A 13,255-nucleotide genomic window follows, 5' to 3' on the forward strand; every position below is an offset into this window, starting at 1 on the left:
AACCTCTTAAGGCAAATTTTTTAGTATTGACATTTAACAGAAAAGGAAACAGGCATGGAGAAGGTAAGTAAATCTCTCAAGACTGCACGGCTGTGAAGTGGTGAAACCAAGATTCAAACCCAGGCCATTAGTCTCCAGAGCTCATACAACCAGTACATTTACTATGCCACTAATATCTAGAACACTTTTTTCTGTAAAATTATTAATTGCAAAATGTTGACCTAATGTCTACTTTTAAGAATATGCATCAAGCAGAAATATTTTTTTCTGTCTTTCAGGTCCCTGCATTCCTAATCCATGCCATAATGGAGGAACCTGTGAAATAAGTGAAGCATACCGAGGGGATACATTCATAGGCTATGTTTGTAAATGTCCCCGAGGATTTAATGGGATTCACTGTCAGCACAGTAAGTTATTCATAGTCATTGTACTTTTATTATTATTGATTACAAAGTATACAAGCCATCATCATTCTTATTTGTAGTAGAATCATAGAATCTGAGAGCAGAAGAGAGCCCTGGCATTTGGCTAATGCTGCTTCTCTCCCACGGAATACACCATATCCACAGTGGAGGACTCCTAGACTGTGTTTCAATCCTCCCAGTGGCATGGGAAGTTTGTAGTCTTCTGGTCATCCCTTTTTATTATTGCCCCACTATCCTTGCCAAAAGATGCACTTTACATTAAACTGATATCTGTCTCTTTCATATTTGTCCTAAAGCCACATCCTTTAAGTTTTCCAAAAATTATTCTGGTGATTAGGTTCAGAGATGATACCCAGAAAAAAAAAAAAAAAAAAACACAAAACTGCCACCCTGTCCTTAAGCCAGTTTTCTCCTTCTTACATGTTGGCATTTTTAGTGTGAAAATCTTTGAAAGCTCAATAAGTATGCTACCTGCACTTCTTTTTTTAATCCCAATTCTTATTTATCTTGGAAGGTTAAAGAAAATAGATCCCACTAGTGATGATTTCTTCTTAGAAGGAGGGGTGAACATAAATGTCAAAGAAATGGTGTGGTGCCTTAGCACTGTAGGTGTTCAGCAAGCAGAGGGGCCACAGCCAACTCTAAGCTGTCAGGGAGATTCTCACAGAGGTTGCCACATGCAAGCTGAGTCTTGAAGGAGGGACAGAATGTTGATCAGAGACAGGGGAATGACACATAGTAGGAAGAGTGGGGAAGGAATAGGCAAGCCATGATTACTGTATTGATGGGTAAGACAATGGTATTAAGAACGATAAGGCAAAGCTGGATTTGTCAGCGAGAGCTATATCCAAGCACCAGCAAAAAACAGAGTGCCTTCAGGCTCTGTGACTTTGGGAGCATCTTGTACTTTTCTGGAGACATGCCATGGCCAAAAGTTTGTAGAATTTCCGTAGAAACCTATTGTAGTGCATGGGCGTGTGTGCTTTGTACAACTGGCATCTAAACTACTTGGAATTGTCCCTAAAAGCTCAGATCACCAACAAAGCAATGAAAAGCTATTGATTTTTCTCAGGTTGGGCCCAGAGGTGCCAAGGCTAGGTCTCCCTGATGCTAGCTAGCATCACTGCAAAGCCTTCACACATGGACACTTCAAAACAGCCCTGGAAAGATAAAGATAGGAGCCCAGAATCTCAGGAGCCTTGATGTTCACTTAATCCCATGAAGACCATGTTACTTACCCTTACTTACCCTGTGATGTGGCATCAGAGGCAGTGCCCAGAGGGAAAGAGAGTGGCCACCCCAAGTCTTTTCTCTCACAGCTTCATACTATATTCAAACAAGCTTATAAATACTATATTCAAACTATAGCTTCATACTATGTTCAAACAATATGTAAAATATAGCTTCATACTATATTCAGACAACCTTATAAATTAATATAATTTTGTTGAATTTCAAGACATTTCAAAGCACAAAGAAATCTTTCCCCTTATACATCTGACCACCCCCACAACAAGATTTTAAACCCATGTTAGGAATTGCAGTGGGAAGCCCAAGGCTGAGAGATTCAATTCAGAACTTGGATTTTGTTGTCTAAACCACCTAGTCCCTATTTTCTGCATTGCATTATTAGAAGCAACAGAAAACGGAGGAAAAAGGACTGGATTTGGAAGCAGAAACCCAGATTTGAGACCTGACCTTTACAGTTATTAAATAAGTGACCCTGAGTCAGTCATTTGATCTCTCTGTGATTTTTAGACATACAAATTGGAGAATTGAACTGGAAATAGATGGTCTTTGGTTCATATAAGCCATGAGTATTATGAATAAATGGATAGCTTACTCACTGTACAAAGGTTAGCAAGCTGTCCTCTTTATAGATGAAATTGAAAAGGGTGATATATTGAGAAAGCAGCTATAGAAGTGCTAGGGGCCCTGGAAGCTTCTTCAGCTAGGAAAAACAGAAAAAGAGCTCTTTAAACTCTTGCAAGGATTGCTAGGTATCTGGGTTTGTTTTTCATGGTGGTAATAGTTTTATGACCTAGATATTTAGAACCTTGCTACTCAAAAGGTGCTCGTGCATCAGGATCTTCAGGAAGTTTATTAGAAATGCAGATAAACAGGCATCACCTGAAATCAACTGAATCAGAATCTGTATTTTAAAATAATTCCCAGTTGACTCTCATATACACTGAAATTTGAGAAATACTGCATAAGGCTTTGAATAGCCAAAAGTGATAATTTCATAGCTTAGCAACTATCACGTTCAGTTACATAATAATAAATATAGGCAAAATATTTAAGGTTTGTGAAAATCAAAACTATACTGAAAATCAATAAAAATGAGAGTTGTACAAATATGGCGTGAACATTTCATTTGGAAAAAGAAAATTAAACAATTTTTCAGACAGCTATATTGGGGGACTTTTAAATTTTGTCCTATATGACAGAATGTTAACTAAATGTCTTTTGGAAAATAGCTAGACATTTAAAGAACTTTAAATTTCATGATACAGGAGTGACAAATATATAGTTAATAGGTCTATTTTAACAACTATTTTATCAATATGTGACAAATTGGAAAAATTATTTCCAGCATCAGCATTATTACCTCCATATGCTTTTAAAAATGTTTTTGGGGTTTTATCATTAATAGACTTAATTTTTACAGCAGTTTTAGGTTTACCAAAAAATCAAGCAGAAAGTACAGAGTCCCATATATCCCTCCTCCTACATAATTTCTCTTATTAACATATCTCATTGCTGTGATACATTTGTTATAATTGATGAACCAATACTGTTACCTTATTACCAAAGTCCATAGTTTAGAGTTCACTCTTTGTATTGTATAGTTCTGTGGGATTTGAAAAATGTATAATATCATGTATCTACTGTCACAGTATCATATAGAACAGATTCGCTAAACTAAAAATCCCCTGTACACCTATTTATCCTTTCCTACCTCTCTCAACCTTTGCCACGGATCTTTTTACTGTCTCTGTAGTTTTTCCTTTTCCAGAATGTCATGTAATTGAAATTACATAGTATGTAGCCTTTTAAGACTGATTTTTTTTCACTTAACAATGTATTTAAGGTTCCTCCGTGTGTTTTTAGGACTTAATAGTTTATTTACTTTTACCTCTGAGTAATAATCCATTTTATGGATGTACCATAGTTTGTTTATAAATTCGGCATTTGAAGAGTATCTTGGTTGCCTCTAGTTTTGGGCAATTATAAATAAAGCTGCTGTAGACATTCATGGCAGGTTTTTGTGTGGACATAAGTTTTTAGCTCATTTGGGCAAATACCTAGTAGTGCAATTTCTAGATCTTATGGTAAAAGTACATTCAGTTTTGTAAAAGAAGCTTCAAATGGTCTCCCACATGGCTGTTTTGTATCCTTAGCAGCAATGCATGAGAGTCCCTGTGTTCTACATCCTTACCAGCACTCGTTGTGTTTTGGATTTCAGCTATTAGATGTCCTTTTTATGGTAATGAAAGTAGCATGAGGTTATAACTTTATAAGAATAATGATTAGTATTGGATTTGGTATAGAATTATCAAATTATATATATATATATCATAGAAGAATGTGAAACACATGCATGCGCTCACACACAGGCGCACACACACACACACACATATATATATACACACATACACACACCTCTGTGTGTGTAAATTATAGAATGAATTGAGCACCAAAATTGTCTACAGGTCAAACTTTTGAAAAGCATTTTTAAGCAAGCAGTTTTGTGCTGACAGCTGCATTTGGGACTGGCTAGAGTAATTGTATTTTATGTATTGCCTGGTAACAAATGTAATGCCATAGAGACAGGTTATTTCTTCACTCCCAGAACTCCTTCCCATCTTCCCACAGAAGGCATTCTGTACATTCTTCTCTACCTGTGCACAGCTCCAGAGCCTTTGATTCCTTTTAAGAGCACATTTTCTTCTTTCCTACTTTTCAAGAAAAGAGGGCTGATCTGGGAGCCCACTGAGCCTGGAAAGAAACAGGACAGTTTAGGAGAAGTGGCCCATGTTATCACATTAGCTCAAGATAAAAAGCTCCCTAATATATATATATTATATATATATGAAAATATATTTATATATAATATATTTTATACTATATATATAATATATACACAATATATTATATATACAATATATTATATATATGAAATATATTTTATATATATATATATTTTTTACCACTGAGAAAGTTGGCCAGAAAAAAACAATCAAAAACTTCCCTCTTTGTATATTCTAACTACTTTAAGTCAGTTTGGTCTTAATTGTATATTAGTGATTAATGCAGTCCTACATTTAACCAATATTTATTGGGGTCATGAATCACTTTTGTAACTTCCATATTTCACTTTTCTCAAAGTTAGTCAATGATATTTGCTGTTTTCATGATCATTCTTAATTGCATTAATCACATATTTGGCAATTACGTGCTTTGTCTTCTATGTTACACTTGTTAAACATGTAGATTACTGGCCCCACTTCAGCCCTGTTGAATCAGAATTTTTGGTTGGTAGCCTGAATTTAGTTAAAAACATCCATATGATCCTTCAGTACACCAAACTTGAGGATTACTGACTTAAGGAATGACCACTACCTTCAATCACCAAATGATACTGGAGGAACCATGCTGTGAGGGGAGGAATTCTGGTTGGACCTGAGTTTCTGATACAACTCTATCTTGGTAAGTTGATGAAGCGTCATTCGGCATTTAATGGATCTGTGCCTAAGGTTTCTCATCCAGTAATTCAGTTCACTTCAACAAGCACTGAGACCTTGACACTGTTGAGTGTGGAAATAACACTTCTTTAAAAACTGTGATTAACAATCCTTTGTCCTGCTTCTCTAAACAGATGTGTGTTAAGATCAGATGAGGCGTTTCAGGACATACTTTACAAACTTTAAAAAGTTAGGTATGCCTAATGGACTAATACTTTAAAATATAATGGGGATTCCTATGGGTCTTTATTTTTTTCCCTTCCTTTAAAAACAATTATAATTTTTTTAGGAAACATTTTGTGTAGTAAGGCAGGGGGAGGCTAAGGCTCACTATGTAGCTCTATACTTTTCTAGAATTCCTCTTATCATTAATTCTTACTTTAAGTTACTCTTTATAATTTTAACTTGATGGCTTCTTTTAGCTTTTTGTTGTGTTGGATTGCTATTAATGTCGGTGGGGATGGCACAAGGTTTGAGAGGCCAGAGAAGAGACCCAGAACCAGGCAATGAGACATGGGGTTTATTGAAGTGGAGGTTACATACAGTGTGGTCCAGTAGCAGCGGGCTGGACAGAACTGCCACCGCCTACAGAAAGCATGCAGTTTAAATAGCATTTTCACTTAACACCCTCCACCTGGCAATCTCCACCTAGCTTAAGACGTTATTGCTATCAGGTGGATTTACCATACACCTCAGCTCAGAATCTCCTTGAATGGCCCTAACATTTTTATCATATCATTCTTCCGTGATTTCCCCAGGGCCAGGTATGCAGAGGAGCATTGCTGCCAGATGTGGCAGCAGCACTAAAAACTACAACAAAAAACAAATAACAATCACTCTGCAAAGATTGTTCTTCCAAGCACTTGGGAGTTGATCCTAGACATGCCACGGCAGGCCAATCGTGGAAAGCAGCAGCTCTCCATAGACGCAACAGTCCGTCTTGTTCTAGAGAGAGGCCACAGTCTGCGCCCAGTCAGTGAAGAGGTTCTCTGCCTAACATCTAACCAGATGACACCCAAGCACCTGACCAAAACGCTTGAACCTTGGACCCTCTCTGCATCAACCATCCATCCTCCATTTGCCTAGTGGGACAACAAGGTGGGGGCTGCAGCCTCCAGCCTGGAAAAAGACTTAGAAACCAGCATATCATTAATGCAATGGAAAATAGGTACCCCCTCCATTCCATAACCATCTATTGCTGTTATAGGCCCTTTGAACTGATGAATGTTACCATATATGAGAGTGTATTCCACTCTAGTATCCACTAGGGCAAGCACAGCCTATTCTTATTTGTCCAATATATAGTTAGTTCTACATATGGCCTCTGTCCTCAGACACCCTGGCCACCATTGCTCCCATCAGAATTTTGAAGCCTTGGCCTTCACCCAGGTCTAAAAGTGCCTGCCCTTGCCATCTCTCTGCAGGAGAGGCAGTGAACTGAGCCTGAGGCTCTTTAATGAAACTTTGTTCTGGCTTGAGCTTCTGCCATAGCCCGACCAAGACAGCATCAGGTTGTCTCCACCCTCACAGTAGGCGTTCCTGTTAGCATGCCATGCCATGTCTTCAGCAGGCCACCCTGATGGGCCCCTCATCTGTCTCCTTTCCTTTGGCTCCTTTGTCTTTCATCCCAGCAGTGCACCACCACCCCCTCACAACCCCACGCACAGAGGAGTGCACCATACCTTTGGTTTGGCAGGGACTCTTAGATGGCATCTTTCATGCCAGCAAGAAAAGTTCGTTGCTGGGACCTTGGCAATGCTCAGCATAGACAGCATGCTTCACTCCTAATTCCCGGAGGAGCACCCTGCAATCCCTCCATAGTCTGTCATCACAAAGGCCGCGTGGGGACATCTCCCTCACTTGGCCTGGCTATCTTGCAGCAACACTCACCCAGCTGAGGAGGGGGATGGCCCCATCTCCATTACTGGCACCACAGAGGTGCTGCTTCCAGGCCGGGTGGTTTGTGCTGGATGCCATTTTGCCATTTTACTCATCTCAAGTCTGGAGAGTATAATAGCCTCTGCCTCCATGTTCCACAGATGGAGAAGCCACCCCATGATTGACTCTCTACCCTTCTGTCCTAACCTGTTTTTAGCTCCACCAATTCTACAGTGGGGTCGTCCCATATTGTGGTGTGCTGCTGTCTTCCAGGGGGCGGGAGAGGGGGGCAGTCGTGCGAGTCTGCTTCCAGTGGGTGCAGGGGAGTTGGTGACTCTTCATACAGGCTACCTGACAAGCCAGGGTCTCCATTTTGTCTGGCACCTCTTTGTAGTCACAGCTCGTCCTGCAACTGGCAGACCCTCACTTGCACCATGAGCTCAGCCTCTATGGCTGCTTGGAGCAGGGTCAGAAGCCGCCCGCCAACTGTGGCTCCCACAGCTCAGGCATCTGACCCTCACTCAGTCAGATCCACCCCCTGCAACAACTCTTCCAGACCACTCAGTGTTTTCAAGGCACCTCCATACTCATGTGGTGGGCCCCATCCATCAAGTATAACAGCTACCAGGCCCCACATAGACATGCATGGCCAGCCTAGGATTTATCTCACAGATTTCTCCTTCTCAGATCCTATCTTCTGGGCACTCATGGAGTTTTCTCTTACCTCCTGTTGTCATGCTGGACCTCTGTTTACTTCAGTAGGGATGGCACTAGGTTTGAGAGGCTGAAGAGCAGACCCAGAGCCAGCAAAGGAGACCGGGTTTATCAAGGGGGAATTACATACAGAGCTGCCCAGTGGCAGTAGGCTGGACAGGAGAGCCACCACTGCCTGCAGAAAGCATGCAGTTAATATAGCGTTTTTCACTTAATGCCCTCTACCTGGCAACCTCTACTTAGCTTGTCGTTGTTGGGTGCATGTGCCATGCAGAGTCATTCTCAGGGTATGCTTAAGTTATTGCTCTCAGGTGTATCTACCAAATACCTGGTGTACAGTACTGGTGGTCGTACAGTATACTTTTCCACTAGAAAACCAATATTCCCTAATAAAGAATTCACCTCATTCTTTCCTCTTTTTCTTTTATTTTTGTTGTTGTTGTTGTTGTTTTGTTTTTTTGAGACAAGGTCTCACTCTGTCACCCAGTCTGGAGTGCAGTGGTGTGCAATCCTGGCTCGCTGCAACCTTCATCTGCTGGGCTCAAATGATCTTCCCACCTCAGCCTCCCAAGTAGCTGGGACCATAGGCATGCCACCATGCTGAGCTAATTTTTGTATTTTTTATATAGTCAGAGTTTCATCATGTTGCTCAGGCTGGTCTTGAGATCCTGGGCTCAAGCAATCCCCCCACCTTGGCCTCCCAACATGCTGGGATTACAGGTATGAATGACCATGCCAGGCCAAGAATTCACTTCAAAAACTGCATAAATTTTTACCTGAAGTTATCACTGACACTTGCAAACTATATAAAAATATTGGTGAAATAAAGACCTCCAAAGAAACTTGCAAAATGGACTTGGCTCCAACCCTAGAAGATTTTCAGACTAGAATCGAGAAATTTTCCTGCTTTCCAATGGCTTTGCCGGTCAGTGTGAGACACCTTAACTCTGTAAACTAAGGGATCTCAAACTTGCTGTGCATATGAATCATGTGGGGTCCAGATAAGTATACAGATTCCTCTTGCCAATCCATAGAGATTTGAATTTAATAGTTTTGGAGCCATGTCTGATTATTTAATAAGGACCCCAATGAAAGTGATGCAAATGGGTCTGGAACTCTGGTTTTCAATCTTGGCTACACATTAGAGTCACCTAGGGCATTATAAAAAATACCAATGCCTGGCTCTCACCCCAGAGATTCTGACTTAATTTATCTGGAGTATGGCATAGGCATTAGGAGTTTAAAAACCTCCCCAGATAATTCTAATGTACAACTAAGACTGAAAATCAGTGTTCTAGAACCATATGTGAAGGGTTATAATGCCTTAAAGAAACTAAGCACAGAAATAGTCAAAGAGAAACCAAGCTTGGGATAGGTTATTATAATCCCACACTGAATGTGTAATCGCACAACCTTACTGAATTCAAACTTTGTTTACGATAATGGAAATTGTCTTATAGCAAGAACCCCAAAATGATTAAAAGAATCAGGGCAGAAAAATATATTAGCTTACTGCTCTTAAAATCTGACCCTCACTTAATCAGATCCACCCCCTGCAACAACTTTTAGCCCATAACCTATCTATAGGAGCCAGAGTTCCAAGGCATTTTTATTTTCTTGTTTTTCTCCTTTGGCTGGAAACCAACAAAGACCACTGTCATGGCAGACATATATAATAGCTATTTGCACAAAGACACTATTCCAATATAGACACAAAGTTTGTGATTTTTGTGATACTCAGATATGTATAAAGTCCAAAATATTTGAAAATTGCTACTTTAGATTAACAGTAAAACATTTTTTCTTTTCTGTTCTTTATTTTTTTAATATGATTGCCAGAAAAACAATAATCTCTGAACAAAAATGTTAGACGCATTTTGCCAGAAGATTATACTCATGAAGGTAGTATATTTATATTAATAGGCCTGAACTTCTAGAACTGATTCAGCCAGGCGTGGTGGCTCACAGCTATAATCCCAGCACTTTGGGAGGCTGAGGCAGACAGATCACCTGAGGCCAGGAGTTCAAGACCAGACTGGCCAACATGGTGAAACTCCATCTCTCCTCAAAATACAAAAATTAACCAGCCATGGTAGTGGGCACCTGTAATCCCAGCTACTCTGGAGGCTGAGGCAGGAGAATTGCTTGAACCCGGGAGGTAGAGGTTGCAGTGAGCCGAGATCACACCACTGCACTCCAGCCCGGGCAACAAAACAAGACTCTGTCTGTAAATAAATTAATCAATTAATTAAAATAAAGTAGAACTGATTCATAATTTTATAAAGATTGTTCCCAGAAATAGAAATAGTATTACAAATGCAGTTTTTAAAAAATTGCATGTAATTCAAATTTCCTAGGCCTTGTAGCCAAAGGTGATACTGATTTCTAAATTACTGTTGCTCTTAGTTATCATCTTCCAAGTAAGTTGCTTAGGTAGGATTTCATTCTCCCCTAAAGGCTTCCCCAGCCATGTCAGGAAATAACTTATTTATTTATCCATTTGATAAATATTTAATGAGAGCGTACTTACTATTTTTCAGAATACCACTGCTGTTGTTCTGACCTTGAACATAGTGATAAGGGAAGACTACTCCGTTCTCTGCTAATGGTCACCTAGCCAACTGAAACTGCACATGGTCTAAGGTCAAGGTCAAGCCTAGCCGTTTTAATGGCATTGGGTCTTACTATGTTCTTGGGAGTTGGAAAGACATGTGTCTTTTCCCAGAACCTTACAAATCTTTTTGTGAACACAGTTGCTCAGCCTTTCTTCCTTAACTTCTCTTTCATTCAGGGTTCAGATATCTCAGGCTATTTGGAGACAGATGCTATGGCCACACCTCTCTTATTCTCCTCTCTACTGTCTTTCCCAAGAAACCATTTTGCAGTATCATTTCTCCTGTAAAGGCAGCTATAAACAAGAGAATAAATTTTCATGAGGATCTGAAGCTCACTTATACAACAAATATATTATTAACTCCCTACTCAGTGCCAAGCACTAATCTGGATAGTGGAATATAGCACTGAACCAAAATAACCAAGTCTCTGCTGTCATAGAACTTCATTAATGGAGAAAAGGATAATGAAAATGTGACACAGGCATTACCATACAGTCCAGCAATTACACTCTTGGGCATTTATCCCAGATAAGTAAAAAGTTAAAGTTCACACAAATACCTGTACCTGGATACTCATAGCAGCTTTATTTGTAATGGCTGAAATCTAGAATTGCACAGATGTCCTTCAACAGGCAAATGGTTAAACAAACTGTGGTACATACATACCATGGAATTGCTGCTCAGCAATGCAAAGGAAGGACCTATTGATACATACAACAACTTAGATAAATCTCCAGGAAATTAAGCTGAGTGAAAAAAAAAGCCAATCCCAAGAGAATACATACTAGATGATCCATTTAATTACATTTTTGAAATGACAAAGTTTTAGAAATGGAGGCTAGATTAGTGGTTTCCAGATGTTAGGGACAGAGGGAAGAGAGTGTGGTTATAAAAGGGCAACATGAGGTGTCCTTGTGTTTGAACCATTTCATATATTGACTGTGATGACACATACAGAAACTTACATATGTGATAAAATCCTATAGAGCCTAATTACATACACATATCAATATAAGTAAAACTGGAGAAATCTGAATAAGATTGGACTATCATAGTAATGTCAATATTTTGGTTCTGTTTTTATACTGTAGTTTGTAAAATGTTAACCATTGAGGATAACTGATTAAAGTACATATGGTATTTCTTTGTATTATAGTTTTTCAAATGGATATGAATCTATAGTTATCTCAACTAAAATTTCAATCAGAAATAACAGCACCACAATGCATAATAACAAGTTTTGTTATGTTTTGTAAGAATGGAGATTATGGAACAAAGGGGCGTGAGTGCTGTTTTAGAGCTTAGCCAAAGAAGCTTGCTCCTACCAAGTAACAAGCAGAGATGTGAATGAAGTCAGGGGGTCAAGTATGTGAATCACAAGGATTAGCAAGTATTGAATCCTAAGATGGGTATGTGTCTGGAGCATGGTGAGTGATTAAGAGAGTGGACAGAAAGAGGACCTGAGCAATAGTCAAGGACTTGTAAGCCATAGAGAGGACTTTTAGTTTTATTGTAGTTGTGTAATTGTAATTGTGGAAGCACACTTTTGGAAGGTGGACAGCAAGGGAGTAAATGAACTAATTTCTATTTGGAGAATGATTCTGGCAGATGGTAAAGAATAGGTTCAGGTGGGGGTAAGTGTGGAACCTTGCAACCACCTGGGAGGTGATGGTGTCTTGGACCAAGGTAGTAATGAACACTTGGGAGGAGTTGAACAATGTTCATATATGAAAAATAGTTTGAAGTCAATTACGACCAGCATCATAAATATTTATGGGATATTTTTGTTAATTTCAGTAGCATTATAATTATTTCTCTTTTTACCTCACTTTTTACTATAGATGTGGGCAGTGTAATATACTATTCTTATGATTTCAAGTATGCATTGTAATTGCCACTTTTTCTATCTTTCAACAGCATCATTAAGGTAGAATCTAGAAATTTAAAGAGAAATAATATATATGTTCACACATATATAGGTATGTACAGATACAAGGAATGTCTTAAATATATACAATGCTATTTAGGATGTTGAATTTTTAATTTTTGATATTTTTGAAAGACCCATAAAATTGGTTGTCTTTAGATATATTGTGTGTTATGTGTCATGATAGTGTAATGCAGTATTTTTTAAAGAAAACATAACAGAAGTATGTAAATCAAGACTAATAATTACATGCTAAAATACAACAATGATTTTAAAAAATAGAACATCATTTACATTTGAATAGGAAATCTGGAAATCACAGTTGCATAGAGTGGATATTTACTAATGTCAGCCTTTAGAATGATTGATTTTGCTCTCAACATTTTAATTTATTTTGCAATTATGCCATAGCCTAAAAGTTTAGAGAAATTTAAGGCAATGCATCGTTTGGAAATAAGCAGACTTAGATATTCAGGAGATTTTAATCATTTTATATGATATATCTTAAATTGAAATATTTCCAGATGAGAATTATTCTCTCCTTGATCTGAAAATGCTTTTATGGTTGATAAGTAAAGGAATTGTTTCTGACTTTTTCTAAATAAAATGAGTGCAGTTTATTTGGATAATGACAGCATGGTTGTTGAAAGAGCTGAGAATTTAAGTGTAGAAAAGACTTAAACTTCCATTCCTTCTATACTCTTAACAAGTCATATCAACTTTAACTAATGATAATAACAGGTCTTGGTTTCCTTGGTTTTAGAATAGAAATAACTGGGCCACTTGCCTACTCTCAGATCCCACTTGGTGATGCTCTGACAATTTAGTGTATGTGATAGTGTTTTGCACAATTAAATGTTCTGTATGCTGATAAACTATCATTCTTGGTATTATTGGTTTTCAGAATACTTATTCTTTCATCATAGTAAAAGAAATCGGTACTAAAAT

At 38.5% G+C, this 13,255-nt stretch overlaps 1 protein-coding gene across 2 annotated transcripts in view; it reads left to right on the top strand.

Annotated features, from left to right (window-relative positions):
- EDIL3 (EGF like repeats and discoidin domains 3) overlaps positions 1-13,255 on the top strand; it is a 441,707-nt gene that overhangs the window by 201,798 nt on the left and 226,654 nt on the right. For both annotated transcript variants that reach the window (XM_001146806.6, XM_526867.7), the window contains one exon: positions 279-407. In XM_001146806.6, the coding sequence (XP_001146806.1) occupies positions 279-407 (129 nt within the window). The remainder of the gene's footprint in view (positions 1-278; positions 408-13,255) is intronic.

This window comes from Pan troglodytes, chromosome 4 (genome assembly GCF_028858775.2).
Source record: "Pan troglodytes isolate AG18354 chromosome 4, NHGRI_mPanTro3-v2.0_pri, whole genome shotgun sequence".
NCBI classification, from domain to species: domain Eukaryota; kingdom Metazoa; phylum Chordata; class Mammalia; order Primates; family Hominidae; genus Pan; species Pan troglodytes.